The sequence below is a fragment of the Trichoderma virens genome, assembly GCF_000170995.1.
Source record: "Trichoderma virens Gv29-8 chromosome Unknown TRIVIscaffold_5, whole genome shotgun sequence".
Taxonomy (NCBI): Eukaryota; Fungi; Ascomycota; class Sordariomycetes; order Hypocreales; family Hypocreaceae; genus Trichoderma; species Trichoderma virens.
This window is the reverse complement of record NW_014013744.1, coordinates 1,990,439-2,010,188: the sequence shown is the minus strand read 5'-3', so window position 1 is coordinate 2,010,188 and position 19,750 is coordinate 1,990,439. Positions and strand designations below refer to the sequence as shown.

The 19,750-nt window shown below is 51.6% G+C and overlaps 7 protein-coding genes across 7 annotated transcripts; 4 read left to right on the top strand and 3 right to left on the bottom strand.

The window, feature by feature from the left end:
- Positions 1-506: 506 nt before the first annotated feature.
- On the top strand, positions 507-2,224 carry TRIVIDRAFT_83142 (uncharacterized protein; the record flags this gene model as incomplete). Its single annotated transcript, XM_014102552.1, has 3 exons — positions 507-956; positions 1,039-1,844; positions 1,911-2,224. 3 exons carry the CDS (start codon positions 507-509, stop codon positions 2,107-2,109), a joined length of 1,455 nt encoding a protein of 484 aa, XP_013958027.1.
- A 123-nt stretch (positions 2,225-2,347) lies between these two features.
- Positions 2,348-4,123, bottom strand: TRIVIDRAFT_76656 (uncharacterized protein; the record flags this gene model as incomplete). The annotated part of the gene is made up of 2 exons (XM_014102551.1): positions 2,348-3,560; positions 3,626-4,123. 2 exons carry the CDS (start codon positions 4,014-4,016, stop codon positions 2,509-2,511), a joined length of 1,443 nt encoding a protein of 480 aa, XP_013958026.1.
- Positions 4,124-5,572: 1,449 nt separating this feature from the next.
- On the top strand, positions 5,573-5,898 carry TRIVIDRAFT_57964 (uncharacterized protein; the record flags this gene model as incomplete). The annotated part of the gene is made up of 3 exons (XM_014102550.1): positions 5,573-5,585; positions 5,664-5,780; positions 5,852-5,898. The coding sequence occupies 3 exons, from the start codon at positions 5,573-5,575 to the stop codon at positions 5,896-5,898; spliced, it is 177 nt and encodes a 58-aa protein (XP_013958025.1).
- Positions 5,899-6,276: 378 nt separating this feature from the next.
- On the bottom strand, positions 6,277-9,889 carry TRIVIDRAFT_67475 (uncharacterized protein; the record flags this gene model as incomplete). Its single annotated transcript, XM_014102549.1, has 5 exons — positions 6,277-7,762; positions 7,813-7,917; positions 8,093-8,213; positions 8,266-9,334; positions 9,422-9,889. 5 exons carry the CDS (start codon positions 9,887-9,889, stop codon positions 6,277-6,279), a joined length of 3,249 nt encoding a protein of 1,082 aa, XP_013958024.1.
- A 1,977-nt stretch (positions 9,890-11,866) lies between these two features.
- On the top strand, positions 11,867-12,049 carry TRIVIDRAFT_19963 (uncharacterized protein; the record flags this gene model as incomplete). The annotated part of the gene is made up of 1 exon (XM_014101966.1): positions 11,867-12,049. A coding segment is annotated over one exon (183 nt), but the record flags the coding sequence as incomplete, so codon positions are not given.
- A 135-nt stretch (positions 12,050-12,184) lies between these two features.
- TRIVIDRAFT_212668 (uncharacterized protein) lies at positions 12,185-14,212 on the bottom strand (the record flags this gene model as incomplete). The annotated part of the gene is made up of 1 exon (XM_014102548.1): positions 12,185-14,212. One exon carries the CDS (start codon positions 14,210-14,212, stop codon positions 12,281-12,283), a length of 1,932 nt encoding a protein of 643 aa, XP_013958023.1.
- A 1,034-nt stretch (positions 14,213-15,246) lies between these two features.
- On the top strand, positions 15,247-19,668 carry TRIVIDRAFT_112408 (uncharacterized protein; the record flags this gene model as incomplete). The annotated part of the gene is made up of 2 exons (XM_014102547.2): positions 15,247-16,845; positions 16,963-19,668. Coding segments are annotated over 2 exons (4,305 nt in total), but the record flags the coding sequence as incomplete, so codon positions are not given.
- Positions 19,669-19,750: the final 82 nt, after the last annotated feature.

Below are 19,750 nucleotides of genomic sequence, written 5' to 3'. Positions count from 1 at the left end.
GAGCTAAAAGTAGATGCTTTGGAAGCTGATGACCCACGAATTGGTCATGTAAGGCATCTTGCCAGCGCATGAGATTGATATGAGTATCTGTTCATTTGCCAAGTTGAAAAGGATGAAGTTGCTGCCAGGCAATCAGTTCAGTTAGCAGCTGAACATGATGGTCCCCGGTTTTATTTTTTGGGCGGGCTCCAGGGTAGGCCATTCCATCGATCGAGGGGCAGATGAGGTAATCCAGCCGTAGGTACTCCGTAGACAGCAGCACAACAACTCAGTGGTGCGTGTCCTGCTGAAGCCTTGCGCCCAGACCAGCGGCCCGCTAGGCTTCAAGCGCTTTAGTGCTGGCCTTGTCTTGTGGAAGCTCGACCAAGGTGGAAGCCCATCACCAACTTCGTCATCCATCCTCGTTCTCGACCATACCAAAGCCACTGCCTCTCGACCTCGACGTCCGAATTCCCCGACAGCCCGACCCCAATCCATAATCCCCCCCCGATAGAGCTGCCGTCACCATGGGCGCAGATCCCCAGTACGTCAAGTGGCCTTTGCTGCCGCTGTCCCAGCACGTCTTCACCCTCACAAACGGCTATGCGTCCAAGCAATCCCAGCTGGCCGCCGTCAAGGCCCTGCAAGATGCCATCGCCCAGGACAAGATGGCGCCCTTCTACCGCTACCTGGCCCACCCCATCGAGGGCATCCTGAATGCCGTTGGCGAGAGCAGCTCCTCAGCACCGGGCAAGCCTCCCAGCCGGAAATCCAGCATGGTGGCGACCAAGGCTGCGACGGGCGCCGTCAACCTGCCGTGGGACGAGGATCTATACAACAAGCTGAAGGAGGACAACGACAAGGAGCTGGCCGACTTCCAGAAGGAGCAGGACGAGGCCGAGGAGCAGGCCGGCGACACAGAGGTCATGGCGGCCAAGGGCAAGCGAGCCGACTTTTGGGCTCGGGTGGGCGACAAGGTGCGATTCTATCTCTATCATGATGATGCTTCCCATTGATGGGGCTGTCGAGCTGAGCTGACCCTAACGTTGTTCCATGTAGGACAAAGCAATTGCCGAGTTTGAGAGCTTGTTCGAAAAGACGGGCATCCTGGGCACCAAGATCGACCTGGTGCTGGCCATAATACGCATGGGGCTCTTCTACGGCGACAAGCCCCTCGTCAAGAAGCAGGTCGAACGAGCCAAGACGCTCGTCGAGACGGGCGGCGACTGGGACCGCCGCAACCGCCTAAAGGCCTACGAGGGCCTGCACCTCATCACCGTCCGCGCATACAACACCGCCGCGCCCTTACTGCTCGACTCCCTCTCCACATTCACCAGCTACGAACTCTGCACCTACTCCAACCTCGTCGTCTACTCGGTCCTCACCGGATCCGTCTCCCTAAAGCGAGTCGATTTCAAGTCCAAGGTCGTCGATGCCCCCGAGATCAAGGCCATCATGGGCGACGGTGAAGACAAGCTGCTAGCTCTCAGCGGCGCCCTGAGCGCCGGCCCTGGTGCGGACGACTCTACGGGCGATAAGCTCCCCAAGGCGGCCACCACGGCAGTCAACCTGACGACCCTGGGCACCAGCACCGACCAGCCCGAGGCGGAGATGGCCATCGACTTCAGCCCGCTCGCCCTGCTGGTCAGCAGCCTGTACAATGGCAACTACAAGACCTTCTTCCAGTCCCTCGCTTCCGTCGAGGAGCAGTTCCTCAACCACGACCGCTACCTGCATGAGCACAAGAGCTGGTTCATCCGCGAGATGCGCCTCCGCGCCTATCAGCAGCTGCTGCAGAGCTACCGCGTTGTCGGACTAGAAAGCATGGCCAACGACTTTGGCGTTACGGTCGACTTTCTGGACCGGTGAGTTTTTGATAATCTTGCGATTTACAGTCTTGGGAGAGTTTTACTAATGCACGTTGGACGCAGTGACCTCGCCCGATTCATCGCTGCCGGTCGTATCCCTTGCACCATTGACCGCGTCTCCGGCAAGGGCGTCATCGAGACCAACCGTCCCGATGACAAGAACAAGCAGTACCAGGACGTTGTCCGCCAGGGTGACCAGTTGATTACGAAGCTGCAAAAGTACGGCCAGGCTGTCAGACTAAGGGGTAGCGAGAGAGCATAAGCGTAGCATGATGATGGCTTGAAGGGATAGAAGGAGAAAGTGTAGGATGGGAGGCGAAGTTTCGCCTCTCCCCCAATATGTCATAGGGAAAAATGCAAAAAACTGCAAATTACCCATGTTGTTGTATCGTACTCGCTTAGACGGAGCGACGGAGCGATGATATAGCAGATAAAACAAATAAACACCAAAAAAGAATTAGAAACAACAAAGAGGCTGGTTTGATGCTGTGAAATGTTTTGCCAACAAATGCACGTCTCCCTATTCTTTTTTATAGACGTTCTATCATTTTCTACTGAATTATTCTCTATCCACCCACGCAAAATAATTCCAAATCTCGCTCACATTCCTTTTAAAAAAACACCTCTACCCTATGAAGCAGTATTACTCTGTACATGGCATTTACCTGTACTTGTCCATGAACTCCTGGTGGAACTTGATGATCCGGCTAACCCACTCCGTTCCAGGGGCAAGGAAGGTAGTGCGGAAGTGCAGCGTGCCCTCGCGTTGGCCGAAGCCGCTGCCGGGAACGACGCAGACACCGGTAGCCTCGAGCAGTCTCATGCAGTAGAACTCGTCAGGCTTGCGGCCCTCGGCACCGGCAGCCTCAATGGCCTTCTGGGGAAGGGTGATGGTGGGGAAGAGGTACATGGCGCCCTGGGGCTCGCCGCACTCGACGCCCTCCATCTGCTCAAATGCCTTGTGGAGGGCGTTGGCGCGCTCACGGAGGCCGTTGGCAATGCCGTTGTACTCCTTGTCGTAGAGCTCGAATGAGGGCTCGCCAGGCTGGGGCGGGTTGACCATGAGCTCGACGAGGCACTGGCCAATGACGGGAGCGCACAGCATGATGGAGACGAACTTGTAAATCTGGGCTTCGACCTCGGCATCGAATCCGACAAGTTCAAAGTAGCCACCACGGTGACCACACTCGCCAACCATGCCCTTGGAGATACTGTGAAGAGAGGCCAGCTCGACATCGTCGTACTTGCCGGGGTTCTCCTGCTGCAGCTTACGCAGAACGCCCTTGAAGCTGTGGAATTGGCCAATGAAGACGTTGGTCTGGTAGACCTCATCAGCCATGATGACCAGCTTCTCCTTGCTGGCGAAGTCGATCACGGCGCGCACATCCGCCTCAGACAGAGAGGCTCCGGTGGGGTTACCGGGGTTGATGATGACGATGCAGCGAACATCGACGCCCTCAGACTTGGCCTTTTCGTATGATGCACGGATGGCCTCAAGGTCGGTGCCCCAGGCCTTGGACTCGTCGAGGTAGTAGGGAACGCAGGTGGCGTTGAGGACGGAGAGGGTGGCGGTGTAAAGAGGGTATTGAGGAATAGGAACAAGCACGCCGGACTTGGGGGACTCGGCGAGGACGTGAAGAAGGGTGTTGACTCCGGACGAGGCACCGGCAGAGAGGTAGATGTTGGCAGGGTTGGCGGGGAAGCCGTCTCTTCCTGGAAAGCAGCGCATTGTGTCAGTAAGCCGACTCATCTCCATCTCCGAAAGAAACGCTACTCACTCTCGAGGAACTTGGCAATGCTCTCCTTGATGGCGTATACACCGCTGCTAGCACTGTAGGCACCAACAGAGCCGCAGTGCTTGAGCAGCCACTTGGCACGCTCAACAACGTCCGTCTTGTATCCCAGGCCATTGATCAAGACATCCTCCTTCTCGAGGAGCTGGGGGTTCTCCAGCAGACTGAGGACCTGGCGGAAGAAGGTGATGGGCTTCTGGTCCAGCTGCTGCGGGTTGCCAATGTTGGCCGAGATGACCTGGTCAAAGGGCAGGCTGGTGGTGCCCTTGCTCAGCTGGGCACGCAGCTCCTCCGACTTGACGGCGAGCTCGCCACGGACGGCGTATTCCGCCGCGCGGACGTGCGGGTTGATGTTGTTGAGGTTGAGGCGGCCCATTTTCGCGGTAGTTGAGAATGATCGAGGGACGAATCTGCAATGGTGGGGTTGAAGTCTTCTAGATGGCGGGGCAGAAAACGTGAGTAGCGATCGCCGATGACCGGCGGCTTCTAGATCTTTTTTTTGGTAAGTTGGCAAAAGAATTCTTCCAACAAAAAGACAAGTTCAAAATAACGGAGATATAAAAAAAAGGAAAAAAAGAAAAAAAAAAAAAAAAAAAAAAAAGAAAAGAAAAATCACAGGGGAAGCGTTTGCTAGAGGGGATGGAGGCGGGTGGAGCTGCTTCATGCTCTGCGTCTGGACCCCAAGATTCCCCAAACACAATCGGCAGGCCATGGAAACTCTCGGCTGATGGTTAGGGAATCCACGGGATCTGCGCGCCTCCTTTGGCTGCTGTTAGGCTGTTAGGCCCAAGCCATGGCCCAGAAGGGATTCAACCACCACACCTCATCCAGTATCCATGACAGGCAGAAAAGAAAATCAGCGCATCGGTCGCTCCACGCATCATCTGGTGCGCCCTATCGAGATTGGTGGATCTGGGGGGATAGTTGCGGCATTGGATGTTTGCGCCTAGCTCGTGGTGTTTGTTGCATGTTGAGTGCGGCCAAAAGAGAAGCTTCTCCGCGAGATGCAGGCATGAGCTGAAGCTGGCTGCTCCCTTGGCCCGTGTAATTGTCGTAATGCCTCACTCCAATGGCCGCCTGAAGCATGATAATGACGTACGAAAGAGGTGAAAGGGAAATCCAAGCGACACAATCAGGGCAAACTGGATGGCGAAAAAAGGAAACTCAGACACCTACCAGCTATCCGCGACACACCCAACAGCCTCCCAGTGGTTGCAGGAGGCAGCGCCTTGCTGCTCGTCAGCAGCGCCCTTGACATGATGCCGAATTACAAGACGAATGATGAGAATCAAGGACAATAGAAAGAAGAAGAAAAAAGAAGAGAAAAAGAAACGTAATATGGCAAATCGCCGATGCAAGGCGCCGGCAGGTGTAGCTGGAGCGCTACCAGATGCCAAAAGGATTGTGGATGGTTTTTGTTGGCTTGAGACGTCGTGGCTTTTCCCCTACTTCACTTTGGCCGCGCACCCTTTATCGCAGACTACAGGCTTACATACTCCCTATCCCTAACACCGCTGCCAGAATAGGATGCAGCAGCCGCTAGATGGACACGGAGAGAGAAAAAAAAGAGACAATTCCTGGGGTGCGGTGTCTCGTCGGCGCAAGGCTGATGCTAATTTCCTCCTTCACCGGTGATAATACTTGCGCCGTTGGTGACTGAATGGACCCCAGCAGCAAGCTTAGCTGTGATATTGGTAGGGGTTCAGAGCATGGGCAAGCCGCTATCGGCGCGGCCCCGGTATAACGTAATTCAATCCGTCTGCAGGGGTTTGTCTTAGTCTGATGAGGACAAAGAGGCCCCCCCCACTTTGGCTTCGGAATTCGGCAGTACCTTTACCCGGATGGACATCCCGCCATGCTAGGAATTTACGATGCTATCGCGAGTATGGATCCATCGAACGACATCTTTCGAGCGCCGGAGATATCGACACAATGGCCAAGAAAGGTGAGCTACTGCTTCCGAGCCCAGTAGAATTCCAACCATATGCATGTGCGCAATGAACAGACGCTAACCTCCTCGCAGCAAAGGCAAGATTGATCAACGTCCGGCTCATCTCCATGGCCATGACCGGCTTCTTCTACACCTTCAAGCGGCCTAGAACAGCTCCCATGATGGGAATGCTCAAGTACGATCCGATAGGTACGAACTGTCCTCCGCTGGATACTCATATTTTCTTCCAATGCCGATGCCCATGTCTAACTGCCACTCAGTCCGCAAAAAGGTCTTGTTCCTGGAAACGAAAAAGCGATCCAAATAAGAAGATTTCCGAGCAATGTAAATTCCAACTATACACCTCAGGGACGGGAAATAATGATTTGGTTGCGGGTGGTCTGGTTATTCGAACCTGCGACAGCCTATGTACATGTATCAATATGAAGAGCATTTCTGGAGTTTGGGGATGGGCTGGCACTACGCTCGAAGCGTTGACAGGTCAAGCAAGATATCTGGTCTGATTGGAATAAAAATTCACTCCCAAATATTTCCACACTTGATTATTTCACATTCTAGCTGCCGAAAAAGTGAGCAACCACAAAAAGTAAGCGAATTAAAAGTACCGGCTCCTTCAAACTATAGCAGGATATACCATGAGTATCTGCGGACGAACCACCCCACCACACTTCCTTGCCGAACTGCATTACTCGATGAAATACTCGGTTCTGAGCTTCTTCATATCCCGATGGTCAGCGTCAATGGATTCCAAAGACACTGGGTTGCCCTGAGGCGCGTGTCTTTTCTTGCTGCTTAATTCAATGTCCCGCTCGAAGTCAGCTACAGTCGGGAAACTCCAGTCATGCTGAATCATCCTCGAGCGAATTTCAGCAACAACTTCCTTCGCCGAAGCAGATGCCGGCTTGTTGAGAGAGTCGCTCGAGGCTTGGTTGGCCTTGCCATGATTGGCCGGTGGTCGAGTATATTGGCCTTCCAGGCTGTCTGGTTCGACGGCACTATGAAGGGCATGGCTCTTAAGAATCGATCTGAGTTGAGTGACTTCACGACGACGCTTTTGCTCTTGAATCACAGTTAGTGGAGGTGAAGGTGAGACCTCACCTGGATCAGGACTGTGAACAGTAACTTTGCGGCTTATGGCATCTTCCTTGATCGATGCCTGCTTTTCTGCCACGACGTTGGATTCGACGAAATGAGGTAGTGGCGCTGTGGTAATTTCACAAGATGCCACTGGCTCTGAGGCATCTGGCTTCGGGATAATGCCTGCGAGCTCTAATTGAACCCATTCCTCTTCTGTTGCCAAATAGCTGGCGGATGATTGTATAGATCTGCTGATCTCCACAATCCTGTCTAGTTTTTTGTCGTAATTTTCGACCTGCGGAATTCGCATCTCGATGGCCTTGATCTGTGGCCGCACTTTGTCAATCATTTTGACATCTTTAAGCCACCGGTCACGGAGATTTTCGGTCTCTTGAGATTTCTGCTCAAGTTCCTGAATTTTGCGTCCTAGTTCAGCGGCTGCCTCGCGCTCGCTTTCCAATGTCGCTTGTAACTCGGAAGATTTATGGTCAGTTTGCGTCGCGAGTTGCTTCTGTTCGTCGATATGAGCTGTCAAGACCTTCAACAAACTTTCGCTTCCTTGGAGCATTTGGGCTGTCTTCTCTCTCTCCTGTCCAAATCCCTGCTCCAAAGTGGCTCGAAGCTCGTCAGTAGCGCGCCTTACAACATCTGTTGTTTCTTTTCTATTGTTCAGTGCCTCGGATATCAGTGCCTCAGCCTTTTTCATGAAGTCTTCATGCCCTTTTTGAAGCTGGCGCTCCAGGTCCTCAGGGTTAATCTCACGCGCTGAAACCTTCTGCAAGAAGTCTTGCAGCATACTGATTGTCTCGCGCTGGTTGCTTTGTCCATTGGCCGATATGACATCAAGTTTTTGGCCCATATGTTCATAACAGCCCTCTGCTTTCTTCAGATTGCTGTCAAAGGCTTGTGCGTGGCTTAGAAGCTCACGGTTTCGCAAATTACTCCCTTCCTTATTTTCTTCCAATGCACTTATTATCTTGCTTGCCTCGTCTTTGAAGTGGTCAAGATCTTGTCTGATTGATGCCTCCAACTGCGACATTGCAATTGCAACATCACTTTGCCCATTTTTCAGCGAAAGAACCGCGGGCAGCATGCTGGTCTAGTGTTAGCTAGGGCAGGTTAAATGAGTGTACATAATTTTCACCTATCAATGATGTTTTTTTCGGCGACAGCCAGTTTGAGGTCAAGAGTGTCCGGTGAAAGCATCTTGGACGCGAGCAGATTTCCGCCTGCGAGCAGAGAGTCTAATCTGTCCAAATGTCAGAAGAGATCGCTCTGCAAAACAAGAAAGAGAAATAAACCACTTCAAATTCAGCGTGCTCATCATCTGTGCACAATGTTGGGCATCCGATTCGCGTTGTTCGTTTTGTATGGCATGATGCGCCATCAAAGAATCCACCTTGGCCTCCAACGTCCGAACGCACTGCTGTGTTGCACCCTTATCTTCAGTTTGAGCTCGCAGCTTATCGGCAAATGATTTCTCCTGAGCCAGCAAAGCTTCTTGGAGCGCCAGCTTTTCCTTCAGCTCCGATATAACTTGGTCCCCTGCGCTGTGGTCAGCTAAGCATCACTTTCATAGCCATGACTGAGACCTTACTCTTTTCAACATCCTTCTCCATTTTCATACGGTACTCCTCCGTGCATCTTTTCATCTCCTCTCGTATCTTGAGGCTGTTTTTCAAAGCCTCATCGATGGCCTCCGATGACGCTGTTTTGTGGGCAATTTCATCTCGCAGTTGATTCATCGTGTCTTGGTAGTACGTTTGTGCACGCCGATAGAGAACCCCTTGCTCCCTGATAGTTTCATTAAGCTTGTGCCGGTAAGTATCACACTTATCATGAGCAAGTTTCTCTTGCTTCTTCTCTTCAGACAATTGTTCGCGCAGAGATGTGAGGTCAGAAGCCAAACCCTCATTCTCCCTGGTCACTCGGGTATTATCTTCAACCAGCGTATTGTAAAGCTTCTCGATCTCACATAGCTTCACATCTTTCTCGTTCAGCAGATTGCATGTCTGTTTATGTTCCGCCTCTTGAAGTTGGAGCTCATGTTTGAGCCCTTTAACCATTTCGTAAGCTTCGTCCTGCACAGCTTGGATACATTCGTTCCAATTTTGGGCAACCTTTTCCATTACCAATCTTCTGAGTCTTAGGTCGACTTTGGATGGGGATTTGTAAGTGCGCGACCGTTTCTTGGATATGTTGCTACTCGTGTTGGAGCCGGATCGCCGGTGGGATCGCTGCTTATGTGCTCTGGTAGAACTGGAAATCATCGGCCTGCATGCAAAATCTGTTGAGTGTTGAGGCCGAGATCTCGCGGGACTGCGGTATGTAGGAACTTCCAGATCGCCACAGATGCTAGGAGTTGATTGGCGTACTGGACTTGGGCTCTTTGTCTTGTTCACCGTTGGTTGCTTCCGCGGCGCACTATGCACATCATCTTGTTCACCAGTGACCAATTTGTGATCAATGGCTTTCGATAGACTATTGTGGTGACTTTGTGTGGGCAAAGGTGCAAGCTTTGGTGGCGATATCAGCCTGGTGTTCTTATCCGTCTTGCCGGCGTCTTTTGGTGAGCAACTCTTAGAGCCAGGTAGGTCTTTGGGCTTGGTAATACCAGGGGACATGAATAATCTCGACTCCTGTAAATCATTAGTTCTTTGATCCTCCTATTCAAAAGAGTATGAGTAGCTCAAAAAAAAAAAAAAAGAATTGCTGAACCAACTCCAACGTACAATTATATCTCGTTGACAGACCTCCGTTTCGCCTCCATGCTTATGAGCAGCATCTATGCTTCTTGATTTGTCTGGGAGGCATATCTCTGGCAAGTCCAAAGGTGAGGCTCTGGCCATCCAATCCGTGATTCTGTCCTTTGGTGGTGAGCCGGGTAGATCTCGACTTGGCTCTGGAGGCGGAGAACTCAGGGGCTTTGTAAACAGACTGTGCTGCGGAATATTGGTAAATTGGCCAGGGCGAGGTGGATCTCTGTGTGAAAACTTGTAGCCCTCTGATAGCGATGCTTCGCATATATCTTGCTTGTTAAGTGTACGACGACCCTGCATTATTTTCGGAGAGGCCAGTTCAGGGATCAGTGATGGCATGTTACTGATGCCTTTTTCCTTTTTTGCCCATCCATAGTCAGGGGTTTCGTCAGCGAGAGATGCACCGCCAAGTCCAGTACCAGAGTTTGGGGGCTTCATAGTAAAGCTCATCTGGAGAGGCATCTTCGTGCATGTATGATGCGAGATTGTGGATTGTGAATGTGCCTTTTGTCGTGATTAGGTGGAAGCAATGTGTGTGTGAATTCCAAAGTCATCACCGTCCTTACGAGAACAGCTTTTGGGAGATGTTGCAATTAAGTTTTGGCCATACGATTGTGGGTTTTCTACAAAGAAGGCGGTCAGTCTGTGGTAAGCGAGTCCATCTAGGAAGTAACTGTGGAAGGAGGCATGATGCTCCTTCCATGGCTGCATCTGCATCTGGAAAGACACGTTCTCAACATAGCAGATACGTCTCAGGAAATGGAGATTCAGAAAGAGCATGAGAATAGAACAAAAATACGATGAGTGCATTATATCATTTTATTTTATTTTTGTATTTCTCAATTATTCCATCATGCAGCCAAGTTCATCTTCGCTTTCTGTGGCCATGTGAAAAGAGGCCGACTGCTGCGTAGGTACTGAAGTAGCAGGACTTAACACAGCAAAAGCGGTGCACTCTGATATGGTTATACATCATTCAGAGTCTGTTCCAAATTTCATAAGTAGCTGAGGTAAAAGTATCAAATAGCAGATACTACCAAGATAGAAAATGCAGCGACAGTAGTGGGTAGGTACAAGGAGATTCAAGTGGCCAATAATCATTCTCTTGAACCGAAAAACAATGATAAAAATAAACATAAAACAGACTCCACGGCAAATATACGTGGCTACCCATTATCTCTTGCTATCACAATGCAAACATCATTGAGACAGATCAACAGTCGTGGATACCCTCGAAATGCCTTGGGCGCATCATCTCACAATCTTGAGACACTGCGAGTAATGCCGTGCGGTGTCCGCCTTGCAGACCCTCCATTGCAGTCAGAAACCACACTCCTTTCCATCCAATCCTTAGCATCGGCATTAAACGAACCTTCACCGTCTCGAGCCCCTACATCGCACAATCATTGATGCGAATGGCCGACTCCAAGGCTGCGTGGAACTGCCCCTCCAAAATCGGAATCACCAATATCACAGTGATGCACCCTTGAGCCTTCTCAATCGCAATAAGCGCGATGCACCGGCCCTCCCCAGTCACAAAAATAGGATCTTTTAGTCTCACGTCGTCACGGAGCCGTCACAGACAGAACCTGCGGGCGCGCAGTGATGCTTTAGCTGTTTGGCTCGCTCAAGTGATGCAAAGGACGACAGAGCTGCGTCCTGTACGCCTCATTGGCCAACACCCCTGCATGCGCCGTTGGCGTCGGCGCTTGTTGGGTGAGACGAGGCCAATCATGAGGGCGCGCCACCGACATTCGGTCATATCCAGGCACAAGCGTCACAAAGAACTAGTCCAGGGCCACGCCAAACAGGGCCGATGAGATGCCCAGGGCGTTTACTGATACATGGCTCGCCGCCGGCATTTGTATGCAGGCACTTGTCGACAATGGAGAGGAGGTGAGAAACAAAGAAGGGATATTACAATAAAGAGTGGGCTATGGCACAGTATATCTCCGGTCCAGCGGGTGAGCTTTTGGATGTTGTGGTTTTATTCTTATTCTGCTTGCTGCCTACCACGAGATATCTCGTATGATATTTCGACTTCTCAAACAAGCTTCCTGGCTGTGCATTGATATACAAAGTACATACACATACGAGTAAAGACGCCAGATCCCAATCAAGGCATATCATCATGTCGCAGACCTCTGCGTATTTCCCTCTGGCGACGGACGATTCATGGCAGGGCCAGTCCGGCAGCATCACTGCGCAGGATGGAACCGACGCCGGTGCCGCGGGCGACAGCTCAGCTAATTCCATAACCCTCTCGACTGGAGCTCTGGTTGCCATCATTATCGTGGTTGTGGTTGTCATCTTGATAGGCAGTAAGCAAAATCCGCAGTCCTCAGCACATCCCATTTCCCAGCATGCTGACACCCTCCAGTTACAACCGCTACTCTCTTCTTCATTGCCAAAAAGCGCGAATGGACCATCAAAGAGACTATCAGAAGATCAACGAAAAAAGTTGCTACTGCTCTTACTCCAAGGCGATCTGAATTTCCCCGTTCTGTCAAAGGTTCAACGCGCTCCAATCGACGTGGACGAACCAAGATCGACGAGGTGCCCCCAACCCCTCGACTTCGACCTGAAGATTTGGAGAAGGGCTTGGCTCGGAGCGACAGCAAATCTATCCAATCGAAGTCTAGCAGCAAGTAACGACGCAGAGTGTTCGTGGATGTGCGTGCGAATGGGTAGTAAAGGCGTAAAGGACATGATTAAGAACGGCTAATGGCGAGTGTTTGCTTTTGTGTGCTTTTTTATGGATGAAATTATGATTTCGCTCATCGGTGTCCGAATGTATATACAATATATCCTTTGCTTCTTTCTTTTTTTTGGTATTTCAAATGTTTATGGGTATCACATCTTTCTAAATGTGTTTGAGCTGGCGCTTCGCCTACCCTTTGTAGAACGTCTTTGCGGAGGTGGTGCCTCTTCCTCTTCCTCCTGCTGTTGCTTCTTTTTCCTTGACTCTGGCACAAATGTGACTTGTCTCTCTCCACGAACCTCGCCGCTCATTGACTTGTTGACTCGTGTAGACTTCTGCTGTCTTGAACCCAGTGCAGAATCCTTTAGCTGTCGGCCCTCATTTTGTGTTGATGATACCCTCATCACCACGTCATCTTTAGGCTTAGAGATAGGCTCATCATCGCTAGACTCTTCATCAGAGTCCTTGCCTTGGTATGTAACCGTTCCATGCTTGGCCTCCAGAGCCTGCTGAACTGCTGTGCTGGGGTTAAGAGCCTTGAATTCACCACTGGCTTCATCCACTGCAAAGTCTTCGTCTTCGAACAGCTGGTTGAATCGCTGATCTCCCAGAAGACCGGCATCGGTATCAACCTGGCCTCTGTTCTCCTGCCTCTTGAGAAGCTTGTCGACAAGTCTCTGGTTGACCTTGACCTTCTTTGTGCCTCTAATGCGGCTAGAACGCTCCTTTTCAACCCTCTCCTTGACGCGCTTCTGCCTCTCGTCCTCGAATGCATAGGGGTTCGCGATGAGTTTGGCTTGCTCGTAAAGCTTAGATGCGACAAAGTATCCGTGCATATATGGTCGCAGTAGATTGGTTTTTCCGATCAAGTGTGCAAGACTGAGCTGCTTCAGCTCTGGTAGGGTCAGGAACTTGTAGTTGTCGTAAGTTTCGGTGCGGACTTCTTCTGCCATTTCCTCCACCATGTTGTCCAAGAAGGAGCACCATTTGGGAGCGGGGCCGAGCTGTGGTATGAAGAATGCGTGCTGCTGCTTGCCTTCATTTGCTGTCAGAAGCATACCACTGTTTTTGCACCAAGCCACGTCGTTGAGATCGACTACAGGTTCAACGGATGTCCATGGATCGCCCGTCACCTCGTCCCAGATTTTAATGATGCGCTTATCGGCAGACAGAACCTTCTTCTCTTGTGAAGCTGTTGTCATGTGAATCAACTTTTTCACGGCGAAGCCATAGCCGTGATCCTTCTTGAGCAATGGCGTAGGCCGACGGAGATCAAACAGCTGAATCATACCAGTTGAGCTGCCAGTCGCCAGCGACAAACCAGACGAATGAAAGTCCAATGCCGTGACGCCGCCATCGTGGCCGGCAAGCAGCGCGACTCGTGATCTTGATCGGGGATCCCAAAACTCTACTGTGCCTATTGATGTACCAAATGCAAGCAGGTTGTGTGTATCCTCGGCGATAGCAGCACAGTTCACGCTGCCAATGTTGATGCCTCCTTGCAGACCGCCACCCAGCTCATCATCTCCTCCTACCTCGATCTGATATGACTTCATAAATCTTCCGAGCTCGAGGTTCATGCGGAAAACCTCTCCCTTGCCATCAGCGTCAATTCCAACGGCAGGAATGAGAGCCTCGGTGGATTGCCGATCGTATACAAGATCTCGACCGTATCTGGGAATGCGCGCTTCATAGTGGCAGCCCATGGGGGTATGGAATTCGAGTTTTCGATCATTCTGGAGGTGTAGGGATTTTGAGTAGTCGGTGGAAAGCAGGACAAAGGTCTCGTTGAGCGAGGTCGTGTGCCTTGCGAATGAAAGAGAGAGCTGTGGAAGATTGTGTACATGCAGCTGGGGTTTATAGGTACCCGTGCTCATGATCCATTCGCCATCCTCACTGATGCGGATACACTGACTGGCTTCTTCAAACTCAAAGTCCTGCAGAAGTTCGACGCGATTCTGGTACTCGGCATCGTTCTTCAGACTGCGCTTCCGACGGCGGGCCAGCCAATCTGGAAGAGGACGGGCAGTAGATGCGCCCGAGATTGTGTAGACGGGGACTGTCCCCGGATTGGAGAGCTTCATGGCGGATGCAGAGTATCAGGTCTCCCTTCTGGGTTCCAGCTGAAAATATCTGCAGTCGCAAATGCAGAGACAAAGATAAGATCCAATGCTAGACAATTTTGCGGCTACCAGAAAAATCAAGGTGAAGAAAAATTCCAGCCCCACGTCGGTCAGCGGTGAGCCGCCCCCACACAAGCACTATGCTTTGTATGGATTCGCCTGACCGAGCGCTGGCCCAGCCAATCGCCGCCACGCGCTGGATCCAGCACGCTTCGGACTCCCTGGAGACGTCTGAGCCCTGTCAGTTCCGCGATGCGGTGCATTTCCAACATTGCTTGATCCTCGTCTCCTCATTTGCTTGGCCTGAGGCTGCGCATGCTGGCAATCATAGGCATGTGGCTGATGAGTTGCTGAAGACTCTGCTTCCCCCCTAATCCCCGATCCTCGGACGCCTCGTGACTCCATAACCGGTTCTTCGAGCTCGCGCGCCTATCGAGGCGACGCTCCTCGACAACCTCATCGACCGGCGGAAACCCTCGTTGAGATGGAGCTCGGGCAGCACAGAGCATCAAAATCACTTATCCTCCTCATCAGGGCTTCTTGAACTCGACCATCACAGCTTTGCTCCCCGGCCTCTGGTCCGACCGTTTGCGCGATAGATTCCAGGACGCCGTGGCTTCGTGTCGACGACGGCCAACTGCGCTGTCACCGGCTGCCACGGGCCGATTACTCTATAAGCAGTCGATATGGATACTGGGGAATATGAAACTAATACATTGTTAATTGTGAGCCTGGCCCCTCGCTTGATGGCTCTCCCCTCTTCGGCTGACCCCAGGTTCTAGAATAATGTCTCGTCGATCGCTTATCGTTTGTACGAACCGTCATCCAACCTGTCGCAAAACTTCGCCTCGGTCGCTCTTGAGGTTGAGGACTCACTAAGGGAAAAAGGACACATCGTTTTATACGATGCGACCAAAAGGGCTCTGTGGCATTTCCAATTTCTCCCCAAAGATGAAAATTTGGATGATTTGGGCGACAGCCTCGAGCTGCTCCCTGATGTGACTGGACATGGCCTCATCGTAAGGGAGCATGGTGTCATAGAGCCTCCAATAATACAAAAACCCCGTTCTCAAGGACTTCAGTCCAGCGGCACGCCCACGAGCCTCTTGTCGACTACTTCTACTCTGGAACAGGCCTACCGTCCTGCTCTCTCATCACCTCTGCAGACCACCGCGCCCATCTCGCAAGACCCAGACCCAAAGGCCGAAAAGCCCAAGACCACATCGACAGCGCAGAGGCCTCTATACGAAAAATTCATTGCTTCTGTCCTGTTGACGATATCGACCACATTCTGTCGCCGAGTTGGGGCAGTTCCTCTCAACTATAGGACTGTTTTACTGTCTCCGACTGCATACAACGCACAACCGCACGGAGTTGCCATCGGCAAACCGCAGATACTGGGCACTTTTAGGGCATATCTGACGACAACGGGAGCACTGATGATAAGCCTGGCTCTGACAAAATGTAGAGGGATTTTATCACTAGATGACGCTGTTCCCTCAAGTCTGGCCCCCTCGGGCTATTCTGTCCTTGCTGCTCCTTTTGGCATCATGACTGCTACCCAGAATTTTGTTCCTGGTGACGGCGGCTTGACAAGCTTAGCTCAGACACCCATGACCCAATTTTTTAGTTTCCGCGGCGGACTCGATGGACAAGAGTCGTCGTGGAAACAGGCTTGCCTCCGGTTCTTGAATTTCCGGGGCATAACTGCGTCAACACTCGGGGGCTGTCTTTGGGTGAATCTCCTGGTCCCTAAGCCGAAGACCGCAGATACCAGGGGCGATCACCGATCCTCCAGCGCGAGCTCTTCATTCACGCTGCCATGGCCAAGGCGTCTATGTTTCCGCAAGAAAAATGTCGATGCATCTTCTACAAGCCGTGTAGTGGACGCTGTACTGAGCGGCCATGAAGAAAGTCACGATCCACTTGGCAATGCTAAAGGATGGTATTCCTCTATTACGGACAGGGAAGAGAAGCTTAAACGAGCTATGGAGCGTGCTGCCAATATCCCCAAGGATCCACAGCCGCAAAGCGTGGAGTCAAAAACACCTAAACCGAGTGGACTTTCACCTGTGGCCTTGCAGCGTCCCAATACAGCAACGGCTGGTATTATGTACCCAACGCCACCAGATGGAGTTCATCAAGCAAATGGCGTGACCCCATCCATTGACGGTACGCTTTCCAGCCCGGGCAATCCACTATCTGCACCAGTCGTTGCAGAAGCCGATGCTTCTATCCAGAATGAGCCAACAGGGGGGGACAGCGTCGACCAGTCTCCGGAGTTTGCAGATTCTAAGAGACAACGGAGTGATAGTAATCTTCTCAGTGGTGATGGTGAGAACATCTTTGGAGGAGATATAGGGAGAGACATGTTTGACGACAATGCCATTACTGAGGCCGACTTTAACTTCTTTGATGAGAAGCCTGGCGACATGGATGCCGATATTCCCATGGCTGATATGCCTAGCTCAGAAATGGCACTTCCTCCACCACCCCAACCCGTTGAAGAGACTGTAATTCCCGTCGAGACTGCACCGCCACCCCTGGCGCCAACGCCTACATCCTTACCTCTTCATCCTCCCGTCACTCCGTCAGTTCCAACTCCGGCTCAGGCTGCGACTCTTGCTCCCACTCTTGCTCCTATTCCTTCGCTACCGCCACCGTCCTCTGCTCCTCTTCTTCCTCCTCCCCTTCCTCCTCCTCAGCCAGAGAGGGTAGTATTTGCCAAGCCTGAGCTCAAGCATGCTAGAAGCCAGAATGAAGACCCAACCCGTCGCAGCCGAGGGGAGATACGAGTCACGCCTATAAAACGCGAATCCAGCCCTTTTGACCCCCATGCGGTGTTTAAGCGCGTCAAGGCATCTCTTAAAATACCGAAATATGATTCCACCACATCTTCTCAACCCGCGTGGAGAAAAGCCAAGATCTTTGAGAGCCTCGACTTCGACCCAGCGTTGCCGATGATTAATAAGAAATATGAACGGGGAGGGCTATTCGACCTTAGTGCTCTTTCAAAGGTGGAAAAGATGGAGAAGCCAAACATCGATCTTCGGGCCGTTCCCGAAACTGACTATCTGAAACGGCATGGGAAACTCAACAGGAAGCCAAGGGAGCGACCCATCACCCGAAGCACCATGGCCAAGCAATATTCCGTACTGGAGCCGCAAATGTCGACAACTAGTCCAATGAAACTAGATGGATCGATATCAGGAGAGGACAGCAGCGTCGAATCAGACCAGGACGACTCGAGCTACACTTCAGATGAGCCTGGTTCTCCGCACAAGGCCAGCATTAGGTTGATAAATGCAGATGACGATATCCTATCTCAAATCACATCACTAAGGGATTGCGATATTGAAGAGCCTGATCATCAACTTGCCATGGAGTTGCCACGGCTATCCAAGTCTGATATGACAGGAGTGCCCCTCTCTGCGTTGTTCTCAGACCCAGAACCGTTGTTGCTAGACATGGCCTTGAATGACGACGATCTGATCCAGATTGCACAAATTGTGACTGAGCAAGCAGCAACGGGCGGGCTGGATATCTTCAGAGCCTCGGATTTCGAGACGGCCACTCTTTCGGCTAGCCAAAAGCGTCAAGAGCTATTAACTCATAGTCGAGATTCCTTTCATACACTTGAAGAAATTGTTGCGCAATTTTTTGGAGACACCATGCCGATGCGCTTGAAAGGCTTGTTGGATATTCAAGACGTACCGCTTTTGAGTCACTTTCAGCCAAGGCAGATCCCTGGCCGTGAAGGAAACCCCGAAGCCATACGGCCCAGCAACCTATATCAGATTCCTAGCCCGCATTTGGAAGTACAGAGAGCAGACACGAAGCTGTCTGTACTGCCGTCGGCAGTTTCATTTTGGGAGAGTTTGGGTCTCTCCCCTTCCTCAGGAAGCAAAAACATCAATGCGATTTGCGTCTTTCCTGGATGGCCCGGAATGGGAGACAATGTCAAGACCTTTCTGGACCGAATCAAAAGTGTTTACGAGTTTTTGAAATTGGGCACGTTTGAAGTCATGCATCTTGGCGCAGATATGGAAGCAGGACTTTTACCATACGAGATTGATAGGATTACCACTTCACCCGACGCCACCGTGACGGGACACGGCTCGGCCATGATTGAGAGCATGGAAGTGCTGCGTGGGGTATTCACCAACCTTGCAATCACCGAGACAAACTTTGTTATTTATTTCGTCTACTCGCCAGACAATCCCGGGACCATTATTGAGTCTTGTACGGCGTTTCAGCGATTCTTTGAAACTTATCAAAAGATTCTGGCAACCCGAAAGGAGCCTCCTCAGAATGAACTAGTTTTGCAGCTGGTATCAGCAGACCTGCTGTCCTCTCCCTCGGCCTTGGTCGTCACTCCGACTTCAGATCTGGTCAGACTCTGCATCGAAACCTATGATCGCTGTACTCTATTTGGGGGGCCAATGCCTGCCCCAGCAATCAGACTCGAGCAGCTCCTACCACGCATTATCGATTTTAAACTGACTACTAACCCGTCAGCGTCGCTCATTCGCGAAAACTCTTGCATCCATGTAGCATACGCCCAAAGTGTCGACGAGCGATGGATCACCGCGGCATGGACTGACGACAGGGGGAACCAGCAAGCCACGGCTTCATATTGCATGGGAAGAAAGGGGAAATCACCATCTCGGAACATGAACGAGATTGCCAATGAGATATGGGAGACTACGCTCGAATTGATATCTGCCTGGAAAGTGCTTTGGAGAGTCATCATTACCAAATGCGGACCGATGCCGCAGCATGAGATGGATTTTTGGGTCGACCTTGCGCGCACCGAGATTAACGCCAAGGTTACTGTGGCTTTGCTCACGGTCGATACGAATCCGTCACTTCAGCTTTTACCGCCGGTTGTGAGGCTCCCGCCGCCCTCGGCTGCTCTTCATACACCAGCATCTACGCCGCAGCCGAGTGCATTTTCTCCGGAGCCTCCAACCCCCGCAACCCCTGCTCGCGAAGCCAACATGACGGCCGCTACCCCATCTGGCGATGGTGGCGCTTCTAATGCTGGTGCCGGTGATGCGGATCTGGACGCCATTCTGACCGATGTCACTGATCAGACCTGGGGAGCTATCGCTGGCCACCGACTCAGCAACTCTATGAGCATTCTTGAAGTGCATCCTGCATTAATCAGTGGTTATCTGATCAAGCGGACAGGAATCAGAGTGGAAGACGCTCCCACTGTAATGGAGGTTAATCTAGTGTACACAGAGGCCATGCCGCGAGTGCACGAGCCCCTTTTCCGAGAGATGTTGGGATACTTCAGAGGGTTGGGCACCCTGGCCCGCGCCCGTGGAGTGGTCGATAGGGAAGCAGATGTGCGGCCCTGGCATGTTGCGGCGGCCGAAAAAGCTGCGCGTGCGTTGTATCTGTTAATGTGATATTTTTTTTTTCTTTTGTCTTGCTTGAAGAGAGGGGGGTGGAGATGGCGGAAGGGGGTCCATTTTGGTGATACCTTTGCAA